Source organism: Ahaetulla prasina, chromosome 11 (assembly GCF_028640845.1).
Source record: "Ahaetulla prasina isolate Xishuangbanna chromosome 11, ASM2864084v1, whole genome shotgun sequence".
Classification (NCBI taxonomy): Eukaryota; Metazoa; Chordata; class Lepidosauria; order Squamata; family Colubridae; genus Ahaetulla; species Ahaetulla prasina.
Genome location: NC_080549.1, coordinates 22570121 through 22592315, shown reverse-complemented (window position 1 = coordinate 22592315; position 22195 = coordinate 22570121). Strand labels below are relative to the sequence as shown.

General features: G+C 38.6%; 1 protein-coding gene across 1 annotated transcript in view; it reads left to right on the top strand.

Annotated features, from left to right (window-relative positions):
* Positions 1-22195, top strand: part of TRPC5 (transient receptor potential cation channel subfamily C member 5) — a 364061-nt gene that overhangs the window by 287052 nt on the left and 54814 nt on the right. The window contains exon 6 of the mRNA XM_058154565.1: positions 4002-4324. Coding sequence (XP_058010548.1) covers positions 4002-4324 — 323 coding nt within the window. The remainder of the gene's footprint in view (positions 1-4001; positions 4325-22195) is intronic.

Below are 22195 nucleotides of genomic sequence, written 5' to 3'. Positions count from 1 at the left end.
TTCTTTTCTTGCTTAGCTCCAGAAATAAGTCCTAGCCACACAGTTCTTTACTGTTTTGGCTGGCTATTTAGTATAGTTTACCAAAACATTCTTAAATGTTCTTTCTTGGACATTGAAAGTATTTTGTACCTTCTGGGAGCAGAGATCAAAATTCAATGATGTTTAAAGATAGGCACCATGTTTCAAAGTAGACATCGATCATTTGGAAAGTAACAGAGTGATCTGGTCTTGAACTGAACTATTCTGATTTCAGAATGGAGGTTGGAACAGCTCTTTTTAACCACTGGAACTCTTCCAGCGTACTCAGAATGAACTGTTTGAAGAATAGCATGGATGTTCTGAGGTTGAAATATTTTGACATCAGAAAAAAACTTTCATAATTCATATAATGTCACCTCTGAGAACCAGAAGTCTTTCCCACATACCATTACTAACTTCTGCTAAATATTCTACCATACAATGATCTGTGGTGAATGAGATCAAAAGTTCTTTTATTGAAATCAGTTTCATTCTACATATTTGAAATTTTAATAATTCAACAACCATTCACAGAAGTTCAAATAATATCAGTTGGTCCATGCATTAATTGCAAATGAGGAATACATCCACAAGCCATATGGCTGAATCAAGGAAGGAGTGTCCGTCTCCTTATAAGTGATGTCCAGGTGTAGTGTTATGTGGGAATGACTTGAGAAATGAAGAGATGCTGCTTAGGGAATAGCAATAGCAATAAAAGTGAGACTTATATACTGTACACAGTGCTTTACAGCCCTCTCTAAGCAGTTTATAGAGTCAGCATATTGCCCCCAACAATCTGGGTCCTCAGAAAGGGCATAGACTACAACAGCAAACAGACAGAGACTCTGAGAAAGGAACTTTTCAGTCTCTAAAAGAGATGGTGGAAGATTTCTATGTGAGGATTCCAAGTAACACCTCCAACAAAAGAAGACTCTGAGGCTTGCAGTTCCTCAAAGTTCCATTTTATTAGAGATGTCATATTGGCACATCTGGGAAAACATGAATCTGAAAGCTTCCAGGTTTTCCCCACCCAAAAGAAAGTCCAAGTCCCTGCCCAGCACCCACAAGTCCATCACATGGTCGAATCAAAGCACCATCCCAACTGGAGATACCTGCTAGTCACACCCCTCCAGGTGCAGGGCAAGATATCCTTGACTCTCCGAGAAAGGAATGTTATTATGACTATATATCTCCCCTGCTCCATTACAATCCCCCCGCCCAGTTTCCCACAGCAGTAAATGTGGCAGGCCTGAAGGCCCAATGCAAAAGATGGCTTCCAGGCCTGACATTGTAACTATCAGACTTAACAAGATTCTGTTAATGTAGCTTTTCAGTAATGTAGCTATTAGCTTACCTGGTCAACTTTCTCTCAGATCTACCTGGGACTGCTGACGTCAGGTCTCTTTGACATTCATTAGGATTTGGAATGCTGCCTTGAGCATTTTGGTAAGAAAGAGCCAAAACTATCCAGGACAAGAGAAAGATGAGTCATTAAAATGTTTTTTTTAATTAAATGGAGCTCATCAGAGTTTGTCCTTCAGTTTATTCTCCCTTTTCCCCCTCTAAAACAAAAAATTCTGGGTAGGAAAATGATTTAATCACATTCTGCCTTTGTTGTATTCACCAGACACAATGACCAGGAACCAAGCACACTGGGGAGAAATTTGTCACTGACCACAAGACATATTTAGTATCCTAGAGCCCTCCTGGCATTCATTTTAGCCTCTCAGTCTCTTCTTGTGACTTCCAGATGAAGACCTAGTGAAGTGTTAAAAATGAGTTTTCTAAGGGACTTCTAAGTTCTACCCATGACGTTCACAGATGTAGAAAACAGTCTGAACTGTCAGAAACAATTAGAAATCATGTAGGGATAGGTTTGTATGCAATTTCAAATCCTCTGTGCTGGAAAAGAATTACTTTTATTTTTTTAAAAGAAGTTTAAGTATTCTCCATTCCTATAACTCAATTGAAATTGTATCTTGGTCAGAGGCAAAACAAATCCATTTGTATTTCCCCCAAGGATGGGGGATAAACTATCTGACCTTAAAAAGTAACCAAAATATTTGTTCCATAGCTCTAGAGTAGAATAATTTCTTTCTTTCTTTTTTTAGAGAGACAGAGTTTCTCAGTGAAGCAGCCATATTGATGGCAGCCATTTTGCTTTCTCTTGAAATGAACTGCTATCTGTTGGCTCAGCTTTCAGTGGAAGATTCCTTTACATCAAATGTCTGCAATGTTTTGCTCGGCAACAACCAAAAATAATTATTTGGAGGAAGATGGTTGCAAAGTCAGTAGGACCACAACATGTAAGCCCAGCCATTATAATTCTCAAAAAAAGAGTAGTTGTAGTTCAGGACTGAACTGTGGAGTCCTCGATGCTCTCTGAGCATAGTGCTTTCCTTGCAGATGTTTCATTACCCAACTAGGTAACCTCATCAGTGCTAGAAGGGAGTAGGGTTTGATCTCTCCTGGTGGAAGGATTCTTACTGCTCAAACAACAGCCTAATCAAGAAATCATCAAGGTATAAGGCAGGAAACCTTATACCAAGTCAGACTAATGATTGTCCAATCTCTTCTTAAAAACCTCCAGTCATGAAGCACTCAAAACTTCTGAAGGCAATGGGTATTGATGTGTTGAAATTGTTTAGAGTAATGTATCTTAGCTGAGAACTCCCCAGATAGTTTCACTAAGGAGGAAACAAAAAAAAAATCACATTATTTCATCTTAGATGTTTGTTTTCTCCAACAGTTGATTTGGTGCAGAGCAGAACTACAATTTTGCAGATTTTTTTTCCTTCCAGGGAAAATATATGATTTATTTCTCAATTATTCCCAAAGACTACAATGTTAAATATTTATTGTAACTGTCAACGGGACATACCTCATCTCAAAAAAAATCTTGTTGAATTCCCTTTGGAGAATATTTGATAAACCTCTCACTCCTGAGTGTCCCAATTGCTTTTCTTGGCAAACAATATTCAATCACAACTTTATTTCAAACTCAGTGTTTTGAAATCGCCCTGGCCCTTTTAAGTGCACTGAGCTCTGAACAAAACTGGCTCGGACACTGATGTTTTGAGGTTCAGGTTGAAATAAAATGCTTCAGCTGTTTTGAGATTTGTTTCAGTGGAAGCCAGCCAACTCAATTGTTCCAAAGTGACAGTTGATGGGGCTGTTTTGTTCTGAGTTTGAAATAAGATGCAGTTCCTATTTCATGCACTCTCCTAATGATTGGAGGAGGTTTCCTTGCGTTTGTTCTTTAAGCACAGGATAATTTATCAAGCCTGGTCATCAGGATTGTGTCCTAATGGAAGGGAGAAATAGCCTGCTTGTTTTGGTCTGCTATGTCCATGCATTGGGAATCAAGTAGGTAGTCCTTGACTTATGACCAAAATTGAGCCCAAAATTTCTGTTGCTAAACAAGACATTTAAGTGAATTTTACCCCATTTTATGATCTTTCTTGACACAATTGTTAAGTGAAGTACTGCATTTGTTAAATTAGTAACAGGGTTGTCAAGTGAATCTGGCTTCCCCATTAACTTTGCTTGTCAAAAGATGGCAAAAGTTGACCACATGACCTTGGGCATGCCGTAATGGTCATAAGTGTGAAAAATTATCATAAGCCACTTTTTTTCAGTGCTGTTATAACTTTGCACAGTCACTAAACAAACTGCTATAAGTGTAGGACTACCTGTATGGGGAGACCTTGGAGGGAGTGAACTAGAGGGAGACAACCCTCTCTGTTTGGCACCAAAGCCTTCCATTTGTCTAGTCTACCTGGTTGCATGCAGTTGTGTATATGTGTGTGTGTGTGTGTGTGAGAGAGAGAGAGAGAGAGACAGAGACAGAGACAGACAGATAGACAGACAGAGTGTGAATGAGCGGAATGCTTTAACAACATGAAATAATATGCCTTCAAGAGTTGACTTGCAAGCATTCACCTATGTTCTTTTACCTCCCCTCCCCCTATTATTTTTTGCAGTACAATGGTTCCCGTCCAAGGCAGGAATGGGAAATGTGGCACCCAACCCTGATAGCAGAAGCCCTCTTTGCCATATCAAACATTTTAAGCTCCTTGCGTCTCATCTCCCTGTTTACAGCAAACTCTCACCTGGGACCCCTGCAGATCTCTCTGGGACGTATGCTGCTAGACATTCTCAAGTTCCTCTTCATTTACTGCCTGGTGCTGCTAGCTTTTGCCAATGGACTCAACCAGCTTTATTTCTATTATGAGACGAGTGCCTCCGAAGAACCCAACAATTGCAAAGGGATCCGTTGTGAGAAGCAAAACAATGCCTTTTCCACGTAAGGCTAACTCATCTGGATTTCCTTGTTGCATACAGTCCTTGAATGTTGTTGTTTGTCTGTCTCTCTATCTGTCTCTCTGTCCCATCCCCCCTCTCTTGTATAGTCCTGATATTTTGTCACAGCATCTGGCATAGCAAAAAATGCCTTTTTGTATTCTTAGGTGAATGTCAGTCTCAATTGTCATGCTGTGAGTTATCTCAAAGGAACATATTGAGCAAGGCAAAGCTGAACTCCAGCCTTTAACAATGACCAGACATCCAGGCATTTCTGTTGTTAGATTAAAAATACAAACAAGCAGAGCTGTTCTTAAAGAACTGACTGTCCTAAGCTGGGTTTCTGGAGGGCAGCTCTTCACTGAGGTTAGATCCTTAAAAAAGAAGCATGCAAAAATAAAATTTCCATCCCTGCAGAATGGATGCAAAAATGTTTATAAGCTCAGAGGAAGTTGCCACTTAAGAAACACAGCCTCAGTTTCTTTACTATGGATCCTGTTGTGCTAGTTTTTTCTAGCTCAGTGCATTTGTGTATATGCTTTTTTAAAGCTAGATTTCATCCTATTCCAATGAAAAGCAAGATAGCTGCTAGATCAAAATGAAGTTCCTTGTGAGCCAATGCCTTTCCAAAATGAAAAATCAGAACTGTGCTCCTTCATCTATAAAACTCAACAAAATCTTGTAAATCTGAAAGTACAAATCTCCTACCATCCCTTTTAGAAGTCTGAAAAATTAGAGTTTCTTTCTCGGCCCTTATACAGCTGTGGGCTATTCTGTCACTTATCTGATTATTTCATAGGCAGCATCTCTTCTCATGGCCATTCCCAGATGTCATTATAGGTAGAACATAGGTGTGGTGGCTCAATGGCTTAATAATGCTGGAGATGGTCTCAGCTCCAGTAGTTCAAGCCCTAGCTCTGCCTGGCAGAGTAAGCTCCTATCACTTACCTCAGCTTCTGTTCCCCTAACAGTTCAAAAGCATGCTTTATGCCAGTAGATAGATAGGAATCACTACAGTGGGGAAACGAGTTGGTGCTCTGTGCAGGCAGTCAGATTCCTGATGGCTCTGAACTTTCGCACTTGTGATGCCCATTTGTGAGGCTACTCTGGGAAGGAAGGGGGCCTTAAAGAAGAGCCACTCATGTTTCTCTCTGGTGCAAAGCCAGCTTGCCCTCCATTGGCGTACCTTGGGAAGCACATAAACATGTCCTATAACAGGGCTGGTACCTTGGCAAGCCAAACTACTATTCTGCAATAGCATTATGGTCCTGGCTATTGTTAACATTATAGGGTGATAATACTTATAGATAGAGTAGAATAGGATGGAGTGGGGGAATTGGGATGGGGTGGGAAATGAAAATAAAGGTCAGTGCACTTAACTAGCATAAGAATCAAAATCAGAGCTAACAGCAATTGTGACTAAGTAAAACTCCATGACATCCTTTCAGCAACTAAAAAGCAAGTAACTTTAATTGGCTACCCACAACAACATCATTTCAAATGTGTTAGCATTTGATGAATATTTGGGAGGAAACATGAAGAAAACTTTACAAAAAGAGCAACAGTGAAATGTATAAAAGAAACTGTAAAATTTAACACATAGATTAAAGTAGCAAGATTTGACTTAAGCCTATGGAGCAAGCTTTACATCTCCTGTGATACCATTCCTTTCATTAGAAGCATATTCTTAATGGATTTTATTACAAGTAGTCTATAAATTTGAGTCAAAAAAGAGTGATGTAAAGCAGGGGTCACCAACCTTTCAGACCTCAGAGACCACTAAATTCATACTTTTAAATCCTGTGGATCACTAATATGATTTGTCTAATGACTGGCTGGGTAGGCATGGCTAAGTGGTCATGTGACTTAGTGGGCATGGCCAATGATGTCACTCACATTGAGGGGTGTCTCACCGGCCCCTATTCATCCCTCACCTCCCAGCCACTCCTCGCCTCTCTGCCCGGGCTCCTTAGGCTTTCCAAGCAGAGGGAAGACCTGCATGAGTGCAAGGCCAGGTACTGGCGCCTGGAGGCTCAGTGGGCTGAGATGGTCAGCCAGTTCCAGGCCATGATGCAGTGCCCTCTGGCTCTTCACCACCAGCAATGCTTCCCCCACAGCCTTCGCCCAAAGCCCCGCACCAGGAAGCCAAAGCAGACCTCAAGTTGGAATTTCTTCCCCCATTTGACCCACACAAAAAGACCCCAAAATGAGAGACTCTCTGCAGTAACACAAACATTCATTGCACGTATCTGGCCCAGGGATTGTAGTTTGAGGGCCCCTAATTTAGTGCAATATAAAAAGTGCAAATAATTTTTCTGCGGACCACCAAAATTTTCTCACAGACCGCCAGTTGGTGACCGCTGATGTAAAGTATGTCTGATTGACTTGGTTAATTCCTTAATAACTTGGTTATTAATAGGTTCTGTGAATCTATTAAAAGGAATTAGCAAACAGTGTACCATTAATTCAAGAGACATTGAAGGACAAGGCTGTACTGAATATGGGACATTTGCAAGTCTATCTTGGCACAATAGCAATAGCATTTAAACTTATATACTGCTTTATAGTGCTTTATAGCCCTATAGTCTAAGCGGTTAACAGAGTCAGCATATTGCCCTCAACAATTGGGGTCCTTTTTTTACTGACTTCGGAAGGATGAAAGGCTGAGTTGGTGAGAATCAAACTGCTGGCAGTTGGCAGGATTAGCCTGCAATACTGCATTCTAACCACTTGCCACCATAGCTCAGTGATTAGAATGTTACAATGGTTAAAAGGAGGAATGTTAGTTGGGCAAGTAAAAGTATATATTGGTATCTTGTGATAAAGTTACTAACAATGGTAAGAAGCCAGGACAGAGGTTTTAGGTAAGTCCTTAACATTAGTTGATAACTTCTTTGACCTGTTGATATCCTATAATAGATGGTAAAATACTGTAGTCCTTTATTTATTTTATTTATTTTATAGTTTAATTTCTATACCGCCCTTCTCCCGAAGGATTCAGGGCGGTTTACAGCCTTATTAAAAACACAAATAATACATAATATAAATAACAAATTTAAAATGAATTTAAAACAAATATTAAATAGGCCTAATTAACTAAAAGGTCATAGACTGACGTAAAAACCCTTAAAATTTAAAATTATAATTAAAATACACTTAGGCTAGTCCCGCACGATTAAATAGTAAGGTCTTCAGTTCCCGCTTGAAGGTTCGGAGGTCGGGGAGTTGGCGTAACCCCAGAGGTAACTCATTCCAAAGGGCCGGTGCTGCCACAGAGAAGGCCCTCCCCCTGGGGGCCGCTAACCGACATTGTTTGGTCGACGGCACCCTGAGCAGGCCCACTCTGTGGGAGCGCACAGGTCGTTGGGAGACCAGTGGTGGCAGTAGGCAGTCTCATAAATAGCCCGGTCCTAAGCCTTTAGTTCTGTTTCCAGATAGGTTATCCATGTGGCATTCTCTCTCTCTTTCTCTCCCCTGTGCACACACACACACACACACACACATACACACACACAACCATAGACGCAAGGACAAGTATTAGGGAAGGGAAGGGAAGGGAAGGGGAAGGGGAAGGGGAAGGGAGAGAGGGAGGAAGGAAGGGCAAGCAGGGATGAGGAAAGAAGAAAAGGAGAAAGGAAAGGAAAGGAAAGGAAAGGAAAGGAAAGGAAAGGAAAGGAAAGGAAAGGAAAGGAAAGGAAAGGAAAGGAAGCTTCTATGCTGAGATGTATTGCACACAAAAATGAAATGTTTAGAGCAGGGGTGTGAAACTCAAGGCCTGGGGGCCAGATCCAGCCCATGGGTTACTTAGATGTGGCCCGCGGGGCTGCCCTGGAAACAATGAAGGACCAGCCCAGAGTGCTTCTGCCAGCCAAAATGGGCTGCTAGTGAAGGACCGGCCTGCAGTGCCGTCTGTCAGCCTACGGCCCTCCCTAGCTCTGTTTTCACTGGCAGAGAGTTGCAGGAGGCCGTGGCAGCTGAAAATGGAGCTCAGGAGCCCGTTTTCGCTGGCAGATTGCTCGGACTGCCATAGGCACCCCTGACAGGATTGGTGTCAAGCTGGCCACGCCCACCCCTATCCACCCCCACCCTTCCTCCTCGAGATCAAACACAACCTGATGTGGCCCTCAATGAAATCAAGTTTGACACCCCTGGTTTAGAGTTCAGCTAGTTCTATCTAAAGAAGACATATTCTCCACTGTAGGTAGTAATATTAATCTCAGCATTGTTTGCTTAGTTGGTTGGCAGATCAATTCTCTAAAATGTCCATGAGAAAAGCTGGCTTGGAAATCGAGTTCTGCAAGTGCTTGCAAAACCTTAGAGAGAAGGCATTCACTGGCTCCAGATTTTGGCTCCTGGTTTTTAACCAATATTTTCATTGCCATCTTTAGCAATACTGTATCTTCCCTTCCTTCTCTCCCAAAATAAATAAATGGCTATATACATTTCAGATAATTTCCCCAAAAAATTTCAGGAGCAATTATTGAAAAGATAGCTTTCTAATGCCTAGAAAATGAGTTTGTTCTCTGATTTATAGGCAAGTATACAAAGATTTAAAATGTAACCTTTAATATCGAATACTTTTATCCTTGAATTGTTCTTGTTTTATATAACAATGAAAAGGCAGATGTTGACTTGATGAATTGGACAGATGGCTGATGTCATTTTTAAGTGAATGGGAAGAAAGATTTCAACAGACTGGTCTGTGTTGCATTCTGATGTTATTTTAAAGCAGGAGAACTTAAGTTCTGAAATGTGATCGCCAATGTTTATTTAGAAACACCAACCATATTCCAAATATTAAAAACTTTTATAAAAATTGAATATCAAATAATTAGGAATGGAAGATGTTAATGCTTTCTTGGAATAATATTCTGGGTTTATTGGCTTTGAATTCCATAATGCTAGCCAGCATGACCAAAATCTAGGTGGGTATGGGTGTACAGGTAGTCCTCGACATACAACAGTTCAATTAGTGACTGTTTGAAGTTACAACAGCACTGAAAAAAGTGGCTTATGACCATTTTGGACACTTATTCCCATGGTCACATGATTGAAATTCAGATGTTTGGCATCTAATTCATATTTATGACAGTTGCAATGTCTCAGGGTCACGTGATCCCCTTTTGCTACCTTCTGACTAGCAAAGTCAATGGGGAAGCCAAATTTACTTACCAACCTTATAACTAATTTAACAACTGCACTGATTCACTTAACAGCTGTGGCAAGAAAGGTAATAAAATGGGGCAAACTTAACAAATATCTCACTTAGCAACAGGAATTTTGGGCTCAATTCTGGTCATAAATCAAGGACAACCTTGTTATGAGAACTGGTCCAACTGACCTGAAGAATATCAGGGTTAAGGGTAAAGTCTCAAGGCACAAGAACAGCCCATCCTTTCATGTAGTCCTTGTCTCATGTTTGTCAGGCAAAATTGTAGAATACAGATGTCACCCAACATCTGAACATCTGGCAAGAAACTTTATCTTCCTATTCCAGACTGAAGCTGGTCTGGATTGCTAGCAGCTCAGCCAAAATCAGAGTTTAATGTAGGACATCACCTTCCCTGTTTATACACTCTTAAACTGCATGACATGATACCTGGCTCAACAGTCTAATTCCTCAGGAATTGTGAAACGAAAGAACAGAAACATCTCCCATTTCTTTCATAGAGGGGAGAGCTTAAACAGCAGAGAAAACTATTGCAGGAATGAATACAAATACAGGTAGTCCTTCACTTAGTTCTTTTAATGTCTAGTGGTTTGTTAATGTTAATGTTTAATGGTTTGAAGTTGCAACATCACTGAAAAAAGTCAGAAGACCATTTTTCACACTTACAACCATTGCAGCATCCCCATGGTCATGCGATCAAAATTTGGATGCTTAAGCAACTGGTTCATGACAATTGCAGTGTCCCAAGGTCACGAGATACCCTTTTGCGACCTTCTGACAAGCAAAGTCAATGGGGAAGCTAGATTCATTTAACAACTATGTTACTAAATTAACAGCTGCAGTGTTTCATTTAACAACTGTAGCAAGAAAGGTTGCAAAATGGGATAAAATTCATTTTACAACAGTGTCTCACTTAGCAACAGAAATGTTGGGCTCAATTGTGGTCGTAGGTCAAAGACTACCTTTATACATACATGTCCCAGGATAATGTTGCAGGTTCCAATCTGGGTCTGTCACCTGTCATCTTCCGAGCTGTCAGACTTGTGCTGGAGCCCATCTAACCAGTTGCAGCTTTGAAGAGCTAGCTCTTAAGCTAATCTCCCACTGCAGTTCTACAGCCAGAACCCATACATAATTGTACAATACATAATTGTAACAGCAATTAAAAATCACTTGGAACAGTTTAGATTTTTAAAAAACCCAATTCCTTGGTTAATGAAGAGAAGATTTAGGAATAACATGATAACTGTCTTCTAGTGAGGGGCTGTCACAGAGAAGAGATGAGCAACTTATTCTCCAAAGCACCTGAGGGCAGGACAATATGTAACAGGTGGTAGCTTGTTAAAGAGAGATTCAATCTGGAACTAAGAAGAAACTTCCTGACACTGAGAGAAATTAATCAGTGGAACAGCTTGCCTCCATAAGTTGTGGGTGTTCCATTGCTGGAGGTTTCCAAGAAGAGATTGGACAGCCAATTGGATGATATGAGGCTTTTCTCTTGGACAGGGGGTTGGACTAGAAGACCACCAAGGTCCCTCCAACCCTATGATTGTATAATGATGGTCAATGGTTTGGGAGGGGAGGGAAACCAACAACCTATTTGCAGCATTCAATGATCCAACCAGCAATTGAATATGAGTACAGGTAAAACTTCATAAATAAAAACCCTTGTAATATACTATGCAGGAGGCTGAGGGGGCTTAACATTGGAAAGGGGGAGGTAGAAGTATTTATAGGAAACAAAGAAGCAGCAGGGCCCCTTTGAAGGCAGAGTGAATTCATAGCAACGGCACTTTCATTGGTGTCTAATTTCTAAAGTTCTTTCTGCTTGCCTTGAAAGCTGAAACAGTCATGATTAACACCCCTGGTTCCAAGTGACATTTTGCACTTTGAACAGACACACAGCAGGGATGATGTGCTAAGAATGGACTACCTGCAAAACAAGAAATTATGTCTGTGGGCCGGAGAGAAGGGCCAGCCTCACAGTGCGAAGTCAAATACCATTTTGAGCGTGTTACATTGAAGTCCTCCCTTAAGAGAAACCTAAGCCTTTCCCTGTCCCGAAGAACATCTCTGAAAAGCAGCTTCAAATAATCAGATCTAAGGCCTCTGAGCTGCATTTCTGGGCATATGCTGGCAGGTGCTTAAAATCCAGCACTGCACCCTGTTCTTGTTACATCTCAAGGTTAGCCTTCATCTTTTTTTTTTTCTGAAAAAGTCCAGCTCCTTGAACAGCTATGCACTTTACCAACAAGGGAAGGGTCAGTCTGTTAATAATTCATTTCAAACATTTTCTCTCTGTGTTCTTCGCAAATCATCTTTGCCACTGATGTCCTAACTGAAAACTGTTTTTAAAGTGGAGTCACAGGGGAAACATTAACACATATGGAGATTTAGCAGAAATATTCATATCACATCTGATTCTTCCCTCTGGCCTCCCCATCCTGATGTGTGTGGCTTCAGCATCCATTTGCAATCAGTGGTATCTGCAGGGTGCAGAGGAGATGAAAAAGCTAGCTATTGCTTAATATAGTTATATTAACCAGAGTCCTCCAGAGGTATTGAGATTACAAGTCTTTTATTATTGCAGTCACTGACCAGCATTACAGAAAATAATTACAGAGATGTAGTGACACAGGTTGGACCATAGGAGTCAATTTAGCTTTTTACACTTAAAATATCCCAATGATCTCCTGGTACAGCCGAAATTTTTTTTCAGAAAAGGTTCAGTTTAGATGTCCTTCTGGGGGCAGTTAGAAATTCATTACAGTGAGCTAGTGGTCATTGCAATTGGAGAAAAATACGATGTACATAAAATGTGTCTGATTTCCCCAGAGGAAAAAGTGTAATTAAGAGCCATTTGAATGAGTTTCTATAGAAACGCTGGTGGAATAAAATATGTAAACATTGGTAAAATAAATCTGTAACTGCTCCATTACAATCAGAGCATAATTTTAGGGCATCAGAAATCATTCACAATCAAGTTTTGAGAACTCTGGGAAGTTAAATATTGGAGCTTGATGGCAAAACAAACTTTTATAAATCGTTGGTCCAGGGATCCAGATGGATTGAATTTATCAATCTGGTGCCCTGATTGTATTTAAGTTTTCTGCTATGTTCTGTCTATCTTGGCTTCCTAGCCAGATCAATACCCAGCAATGCTTCAAAACACCCATGATATTTGCATATCTAAAAAAAATGATTACTTATCAACCATGTTAAAGGCCTAGCCTTTGTGGGCGAAAACTAAAATATAAATCTGTCATGTCCTCATCTCAATCTGGATCAAGCCCCACCTCATTATTATAGACAGCCAAACACTATATTGACTTACTTGATGAAAGAGTGAATTATAACTACTTTTATAAAGGACTGGAAACATTTATAGACTTTTTGCTGCGAATGGGTAAAAATTAACTGCTGATTTCAGGATTTATTGATTTAAAATTTCTGTTTATGGGCAGTAGGGAACTATAAACTGTAGCATGGGAGGGTGGAAATGGTAATTACCATGTTTTTAATTGCTTCAAAGAAGATTGGAAATCATTTCTTTAGATAGCTGTCTTCTTCTTGCATTCTTGTTATTCTTCACTTTTTCTTTTTCTTTTTTATACTCTTTTCTAATTCTTCTATGTTTTGTAGTTTTAAAATCTCTATAATTGTAAAGTCTTTTAATAAAATTGTTATACATAGACAAATGATAGATGGATGGGTGGATAGGATAGGATAGGATAGGATAGGATTCTTTATTGGCCAAGTGTGATTGGACACAAAAGGAATTTGTCTTTGGTGCATATGCTCTCAGTGTACATAAAAGGAAAAAAAGAAAAAATACATTCATCAAGAATCATAAGATACAAGTAAAGGATTGTATGATAAAATGGGCACAGAATATTCAGGAACCAATAATGTTGGAAACATGGGAGAAAATCTGGGTTAGAAATGTTAAGTTTACACAAGCACAGAATTTAAGGGAAAATTTTTATAAGATGTTTTATAGATGGCACTTAGATCCCAAAAAATTATCATGTATGTATCCTAATATCCAAGCGAAATGTTGGAGGTGTGATTGTGATGATGCTACATATTTTCATATTTGGTGGACTTGCAAGAAAATTAAGGTCTTTTGGATAAGAATTTGGTGGATTATTCAAAATGTACTGAAGAAGAAGATAAAGTTCCTGCCACAATTTTTCCTTTTGGGAATTATAACGGATTGTACAGGGATTGAGACTAAATTGATTCTGAACTTAATAACAGCAGCAAGACTATTGATTGGACAATACTGGAAGAAAGAAGAGATACCTACAATAGAAGAATGGATATTGAAAGTTATTAATTTGGCTGAGATGGCTAAAATCTCAGCATTTTTAAAAGACAATACGCAGGAAAGATATTTAATTGAATGGAAAAAATGGATTGATTATCTACAAAACAGATATCAGATTAAGAAATATCAGATTGCCTTTGAATAATTAGAAAGTTATTTTATGTAATGGGGAGGGGGTTGGGAGACGAAAAGCTTTGGATGTGGTTATTTGGATTGGAAGGGAAAATTTTATTCTATGTTTGGTTTATGTATAACTTTACCTTGTGATTGACCCGGGAAGCCGGGGGGTGGGGGAGGGAGGGGGGCGTTTTGTTTTTTGGTTTTTTTTGGAGGGAGGGGGAAAAAAGGGGGAAAAATGTTTTTTTTTTTTTTTTAAAACTCTTTCAATAAAAAAAAAAAAGAATCATAAGATACAACACTTAGTGATAATCACAGGTTACTAATAAGCAATCAAATCATACCAGGAAACAAACAGAACAATATAAATCATAAAAATACAAGCAATATGGTTGCAATCATAAGTGGGAAGAGATAGGTAATAGGAAGGATGAGAAGAATAATAGTAATACAGTCCTAGTAAATAGTTTGACAGTGTTGCGGGAATTAGTTGTTTAGCAGAATGATGGCATTCGGGGGGAAACTGTCCTTGTGTCTAGTTGTTCTGGTGCGCATTGCTCTATAGCATCTTTTTGAGGGTAGAAGTTGGAACAATTTATGTCCAGGATGTGAGGGGTCTGTAGATATTTTCTCAGCCCTCTTTTTGACTTGTGCAGTATACAGGTCCTCAATGGAAAGTAGTTTAGTAGCAATTGTTTTTTCTGCAGTTCTAATTATCCATTGAAGTCTGTCTGTTTGGTTGCAGAGCCAAACCAGACAGTTATAGAGATGCAGACTCAATAATTCCCCTGTATCACTGAATCAGCAGCTCTTTGGGCAGTTTAAGCTTTCTGAGTTTGTGCAGAAAGAACTTTCTTTGTTGTGCCTTTTTGATGATGTTTTTGAAGTTAGGTGTCCATTTTAAGTCTTGAGATATGATAGAACCTAAAAACTTGAAGGTCTGTACTGTTGATACTGTGTTGTCTAGTATTGTAAATGAAGGTAGCAGTGGTGGGATTCAAATAATTTAACAACTGGTTCTCTGCCCTAATGACCGGTTGGGTGGTCGTGGCCATTGTGGGCATGGCTAGCGGATGTGACAGGCAGAACTCAGCCTTGTGCATCCCCCTTGGAACAAAAATGGGCTGCAGGGGGGCGTGGCAAACCCCCGTGCCCCTTTTTGGGCCTAGGAGGTCTTTCTAAAGCCTCCTGGGAACAAAAACTGCTCCATTTTGGGCCTAGTAGGACTCCCTGCAATTACCTGGGAGCCAAAATGGGGAATCCTGGAAGGGGAGGGGTGGAGCCAGCCAGCAAATGAACTACTAGTTTACCCAAACCAGCCTGAACTGGCTGAATTAACAGTGGATCCGTGATGGTTTTCAGGTGGGCCAGCACTAGCCTTTCAAAGGTTTTCATAACTACAGATGTTAGAGCAACCAGTCTGAAGTCATTCAGTTCCTTGATGGAGGGGTTTTTTGACACTGGGATGATAGTAGAGCATTTGAAGCAAGAAGGAACATAGCACATCTCTAGTGATTTATTTATTTATTTATTTATTTTATTTATTATTTAGATTTTTATACCGCCCTTCTCCCGAAGGACTCAGGGCGGTGTACAGCCAGATTAAAACAGTACAATATACAAATTAAAACCACAGTTAAAATAACCTATTCTATAAATGGCCGAAAATTAAAACCGTCAAATTTGACCCATAAATAAAATACCCCAATTAAAATTATTAAAATTCGAAAAATTTAAAAAATTTAAAAAATTAAGCCAGTCCCGCTTGGATAAACAACTACGTTTTCAATTCACGGTGAAAGGTCCAAAGGTCAGGTAATTGACGCAAACCAGGGGGAAGTTCGTTCCAGAGGATAGGTGCTCCAACAGAGAAGGCCCTTCCCCTGGGGGCCGCCAGCCGACATTGCTTGGCGGACGGCACCCTAAGAAGACCCTCTCTGTGTGAGCATACAGGTCGGTGGGAGGCATAAGGTAACAGCAGGCGGTCCCGTAAGTACCCGGGCCCTAAGCCATGGAGCGCTTTAAAGGTGGTAACCAACACCTTGAAGCGCACCCGAAAGACCACAGGTAGCCAGTGCAGACTGCGCAGGAGCGGTGTTACCTGGGAGCAACGTGTGGCTCCCTCAATCACCCGTGCAGCTGCATTCTGGACTAACTGAAGCCTCCGAGTGCACTTCAGGGGTAGCCCCATGTAGAGAGCATTGCAATAATCCAGACGAGAAGTGACAAGAGCGTGAGTGACCATGCATAAGGCATCCCAGTCAAGGAAGGGGCGCAACTGGCGAACCAGGCGAACCTGGTAAAAAGCTCTCCTGGAGACGGCCGCCAACTGGTCTTCAAACGACAGCCGTCCATTCAGGAGAACGCCCAAGTTGCGCACCCTTTCTGTGGGGGCCAATGACTCGCCCCCAACAGTCAGCCGCGGTTGCAGCTGACTGTACCGGGGTGCCAGCATCCACAGCCACTCCATCTTGGATGGATTGAGCCTGAGTCTGTTTCTCCCCATCCAGACCCATACGGCTTCCAGGCACCGGGACAGCACTTTATTAAAGATGCAGGTGAAGATGGGGGCTACTTGGTCAGCACAGGCTTTTAAGCAAGAAGGAGTTATCTTGTCTGGGCCTGGTGCTTTTCCTGGTTTTGTCTGTGAAATAGACCTTGCACCTCATTTTCTGCAATCACCAGAGTTGGTCAGCCCAATGGGATGGGGTCAGTTGTAGGAGGCTTGGCTGTCGTTGGTGTGTCTGAGATGGGGATTGTGGAGATAGGTGGCACTAGTAGGTAAGATAGACAGACAGACAGACAGATAGATAGACAGACAGACAGATAGATACATTTTATATCCTGTATATCAACATTTTCCCACAAATTTAGATCAAATGGCCTTATAGTAAGATGATTGCATAGATTTAGATAGATTTTTTTAAAAAAGTTTTTTTTATTTTTAAAACATACAAATATAAAAGCATCTTCCATTCAAATCAAATACAATGTGTTGGTGGGTGGATTACAATTTTTTGTGTGCAAGGGACAATTACTTATCATTAATTTGTTTAATCATACATTTTATCATTTAATTTATATTCAATATTTTAATCAACTGATCCTTAAATCAACTATAATATTTTATTCTCTAATTTAATAGTCATTCTAAAACAATATTTTATCTTATTGTCCTGTTTATTCCATTATTTTAAAACAATTATATCACTCAATAATTCATGTCTTAAAAACTCCATTCTTCTTTATCATAGTTTCCCCTCTAACCATCGATAGAATAAATCCCATATCTTATAATATTGCTTATCCTCCTGTTCTTAAATTTCAAACATAAGTTTACTCATTTCTGCACATTCCATTATTTTCTTAATAATTTCATCCTGCAATGGCAATTTCTCATTTTTCCAATTCTTTGCAAATACAATTCTAGCTGTTGTTACAATCAATTCACAATCAAATATCTCAATTCTCTATTATAGGTTTCAGATAGAATCCCCAATAAAAAAACTTCTGGTTTAAAGTCTATGTGCTTTTCTATCATTTTCTCCAACCATGTAGGTATTTTAGTCCAGTATCTTTTAGCTTCTGTGCATGTCCACTACATATGGTAATAAGAACCAGGTATATGTTGACATTTCCAGCATTTTTCTGATTTCTTCTTGAACATTCTGGCTATTCTTGATGGGGGTAGGTGCCACCTGTAAAACATCTTATACAAATTCTCTATATGCCACTAGACATTGTCATCTTATAATTTTGCATCCACAGTTTCTGCCATATTTCTAGATCAATCCCATGCCCAAAGTTTTTCCCCCAAGCAATCATAGTCTCTTTAACTTGTTCTTCTTCTAATTTAACCTCTAATAAATATCCATATAATTTTCTAATTAAATTATCATCTGTACCTGTTAAAATTTTATCTAAGTTAGTCAGCTTATTATAGAAACCTTTTGCTTTGAAATCTTTGTCATATCTAGAGTGTATTTGCAAATATGAGAATCAATTCATTTTTATACCTTGTAGTTCTAATTCTTGGATCGTTTTTAATTCACCCTTTTCATTCAACAATTCATTGTATCTAACAATTTGTTCCTTTCTAAATATTAATGAATATGAAAATGCCTCAGTCGTTGATACCCAGGCTGGAATTTTAAGATAATGATTTTTCTTAATTCTTTCCCAGTTTAATAACAAAGCCTCTCTTATAAGATGTCTTCTAAAATACCTTTATATTTTAGCTTCTCCATACCATAAAAATGCATGCCATCTCAACAATAAACCATGACCTTCCAATGTAAGTATTCTAGTATTACCTAGGGTTATCCATTTCTTTATTTACATTAACTTGCAGCTGGGTAATATAACTCCCAATTTGGCAGGCCAAAACCCCCTCTTAACCTTACATCTTGCAATAATTTTAGTTTTATCCTTGCTTTCCTACCCTGCCAAACATATTTCAATATTATCTTATTCAATTCTTCAGAATAATCTTTCCCCAATTTAATTGGAATAGTCTGAAACAGGTATAAAATCCTCGGCAATATGTTCATCTTAATCGTTGAAATTCTTCCAATCAATGACAATTGCAAATTCTTCCATTTTGCCAAATCAGATGCAAACTGTTGTTTTAATTTATTATAATTATTCTCTTTAAGTGTACGGCATCTTGCTGTCAAATATATTCCAAGATATTTGACCTTGTTTGTAATCTGCATCTCCGAGCGTTCTGCCAGTTCAGTTTTTTGTTTTATTAACATTTTTTTTTGTTAAAATCTTCATTTTTTCTTTTTTTTTTAAACAAGTTTTTTTATTTTTTAAAAAACAAAATAAAACATACAAATCTTTGTTGAAAAATACATCGGTCAGGTACATACTCAAACAAATTTCAAATTCCATCCTCTCAATATATCATTTATCCAATATTTTCCTCTTTTCAAATTTTGTTATAGCCCTTTTCTTTTAAAGCCATTCCATCCCTTTATCCTGGAAAATGTTTAAAAAATAAGAGTCTCCCTATCCTAAAAGATAACAACTAAATAAAATTCTCTTCTATCTTCGGCCTACCCATAAATAGAAAAGGAAAAAAGAGTGCATCTATATTTTACAAGAATACAGTTCTCTTTTTAAAACGTTTAGTATAAATTTAAAAGTAGTCCTTAATATCCTTTCTTAGAGCGGTCATGCAATCACAGTAACCTATCCATCTACATGGGAATAATCCTAAAATAAAGACTATTCAGTTCCTGCTGTCTTCCTCTGCCTCTAAAAATCACTATCTAATAACATTACAAATCATAAATAACAGTATTTCTTTTGAAAATTCCAAATCAAAAGTAATTTTCTGTAATCTTTCCCTCATTCCCCAAAGTACCTTTAAAAATAGAATAGAATAGAATAGAATAGAATAGAATAGAATAGAATAGAATAGAATAGAATAGAATTTTATTGGCCAAGTGTGATTGGACACACAAGGAATTTGTCTTGGTGCATATGCTCTCAATGTACATAAAAGAAAAGATACGTTCATCAAGGTACAACATTTACAACAGAATTGATGGTCAATATATCAATATAAATCATAAGGATTGCCAGCAACAAGTTATAGCCATACAGTCATAAGTGGAAAGAGATTGGTGATGGGAACTATGAGACAATTCATAGTAGTGCAGATTCAGTAAATAGTTTGACAGTGTTGATGGAATTATTTGTTTAGCAGAGTGATGGCCTTTGGGAAAAAACTGTTCTTGTGTCTAGTTGTTCTGGTGTGCAGTGCTCTATAGCGTCGTTTTGAGGGTAGGAGTTGAAACAGTTTATGTCCAGGATGCGAGGGGTCTGTAAATATTCTCACTTATTTTATTTTAATTAATATCAAATATTTTAAATAAATTCGATAGTTATCATTCATATTTTGCATAGTTACAATTATTCTATGCTCAAATATTTTCTTAACTATCAAGTTTGTGAATGATTTTTAAAGGTCATCCGTCTAAGTGCTTTATTATTTCTTAAAATGCCCTGAAATCACATAGACATTGCCCTCTTAAATGTCATCTTCTACCCTTAAATATCATACTTTAATAATTCTTTAATATCATTTTCTATATTATTTTTATATTATCAATCTTAAAAGTCAACTCTCTAAATAGAAACGTCTTCCCCTGGAAATGTTCTAAAATCACAAGAATATTGTTTGAACTGCATGTGTTCAAGAATATTTCGCCACCTTCTTCGCTGAGTTCCTAATTAAGGGGCTCCGTACTGAACATCGTAAAAGCCAGGAAAAGCTGGCTTTAATCTCTTTCCCTGGATGAAAGGGAAAAGATAAGAGCTGCGGGGGTGTGGTGGTAGACCTCCCCAGGGGCTTTGTTTTTAATTAAGCAGAGCCCTGAGTTGAGAGTCCCATAAATATTCCTGCCACGCTCCGACTTCAGTGCGTGCCTGCAAAAGCAGGAAAAGAAGAAAGTGTCCATCTCTGCTAATTGTCTTATCTTTATGGATTCCTATAAGCAGACGGAATGAGCTCGAGTGAACAATTATTGGATTGCAAGTATTTTTGATTTCCTGACTTCTACCCTTTTAAAAAGAGAAACTTTTTTTTCTTTGTTTCAACTGACTCTTTAAGATGGCGCCTGAAAGGGAGTGAAAGTGAAGAATGGAATCCTAAACAGCCTGTGTAACTAATAAGCTAAGAAATGTTATCTGTGGATTTTAATGAAGTGGTGAGCTCTCCTATACTTAAAGGGGAAAAGAGAAATTTCTAGACTTATATTTTGTGAATTTTAAAAACTGAAATGGCTACTAAACCACCTAAGACAGGGGGTAGAAGGGGTTCTGAACCAGCTTTAGAAGATTTGATTAAAGAACAAGGGAAAGTCTTTGAAGAAAAGTTTAAGGAGATAATGGATAATAATGAGAAAATAAGAGAGGAAATAAAAGAGAATAATAAAAAAATAAGAGAAGATATTTTGATGGCTTTCCAAGGTTTGGCAAAAAGACTGGAGGTGGTGGAGGAGGAGGTGCAAGAAATTGCTCAGTCAAATCAGCAAATAGAAAATAGAATGGGGGGAATGCAAATTAAATTGGACAAAAATGAAGATCAAGTGGTGGTGATGCAGTATAGAATGATGGAAGGAGCTCTGAGAATTAGGGGCTTGAATGAGGAGAAAGGGGAAGATTTAAAAAAAAATTTATCAGAAGCTCTGGCTGAATTTATTGAACTTGATCCACAAGAGGTTGCTTATCAAATTGACAAAATTTATAGAGTTAATTCCTGGATTGCTAGGCAGAAGAAACTTCCTAGAGACATTGTGGTTTATTTTTTGAAAAGAACAGTGAGAAATCAAATTTTGCAAGTTGCATTTCAGAAAAACTTGAAAATAGGGGAACAGGAGCTGAAGGTTTTGAAAGAGATTCCTCCCAAGATGTTAAGGGATAGAAAGGACTTTACATTTTTTACACAAGAACTTAAGAAATACCAGATTCAATTTAGATGGGAGGTTCCAGTTGGTTTGACAGTGTATTATCAAGGAAGGAGATATCGTATTGATACAGTGCTTAAGGCCAAAGATTTTCTTTCCACCGTGCTGAAACTTGAAGTAGAAATAATAGAAAAAAGAATTCAAGAGACTCAAATGGGTGTGGAAGCTGAGGTGATTCCAGTGATGTTACCATCTGAGGAACAACCACAAGAACAAAGACTGACGAGGGGAGCCGTTAAGCGTAAAGAAAAGGAGCAACAAACTCAAAGTAAAATTCAGGATTCTGCTACAGAAGTGGTGGGAGGAGCACGGCCGAAGATACAGGAGGACGATCTTCAGCTGATCGCTCAAAAGCTTCAGCAGGCCAGTAACGGCAAATAAAATCTTGACCTGGAATGTCAATGGTTTGAATTCAGCTCAGAAGAGAAGAAAAATATTTCATTATTTGAAACAATTTAGAAATGATGTAATTTGTTTACAAGAAACGCATATTAAACTATCAGATCAAAAGTACTTAATAAACTCAAAGTTAGGTAAACATTTTGTTGCTTCTGCTTTGGACAAAAAACATGGCATAGTGGTTTATTTGAGAAAAGATATACCAGCCAAGTTAATAGAGGCAGATATTCACGGAAGATATATTGCTATTGAACTTACAATAGAAACAAAAAAGACCCTTTTGTTTGGTATATATGCACCCAATCAGCAACAAGAAAAATTTTATAGAATGTTGTATGATAAGTTGATTCTATGGGATTATAAATCGTGTATTATATTGGG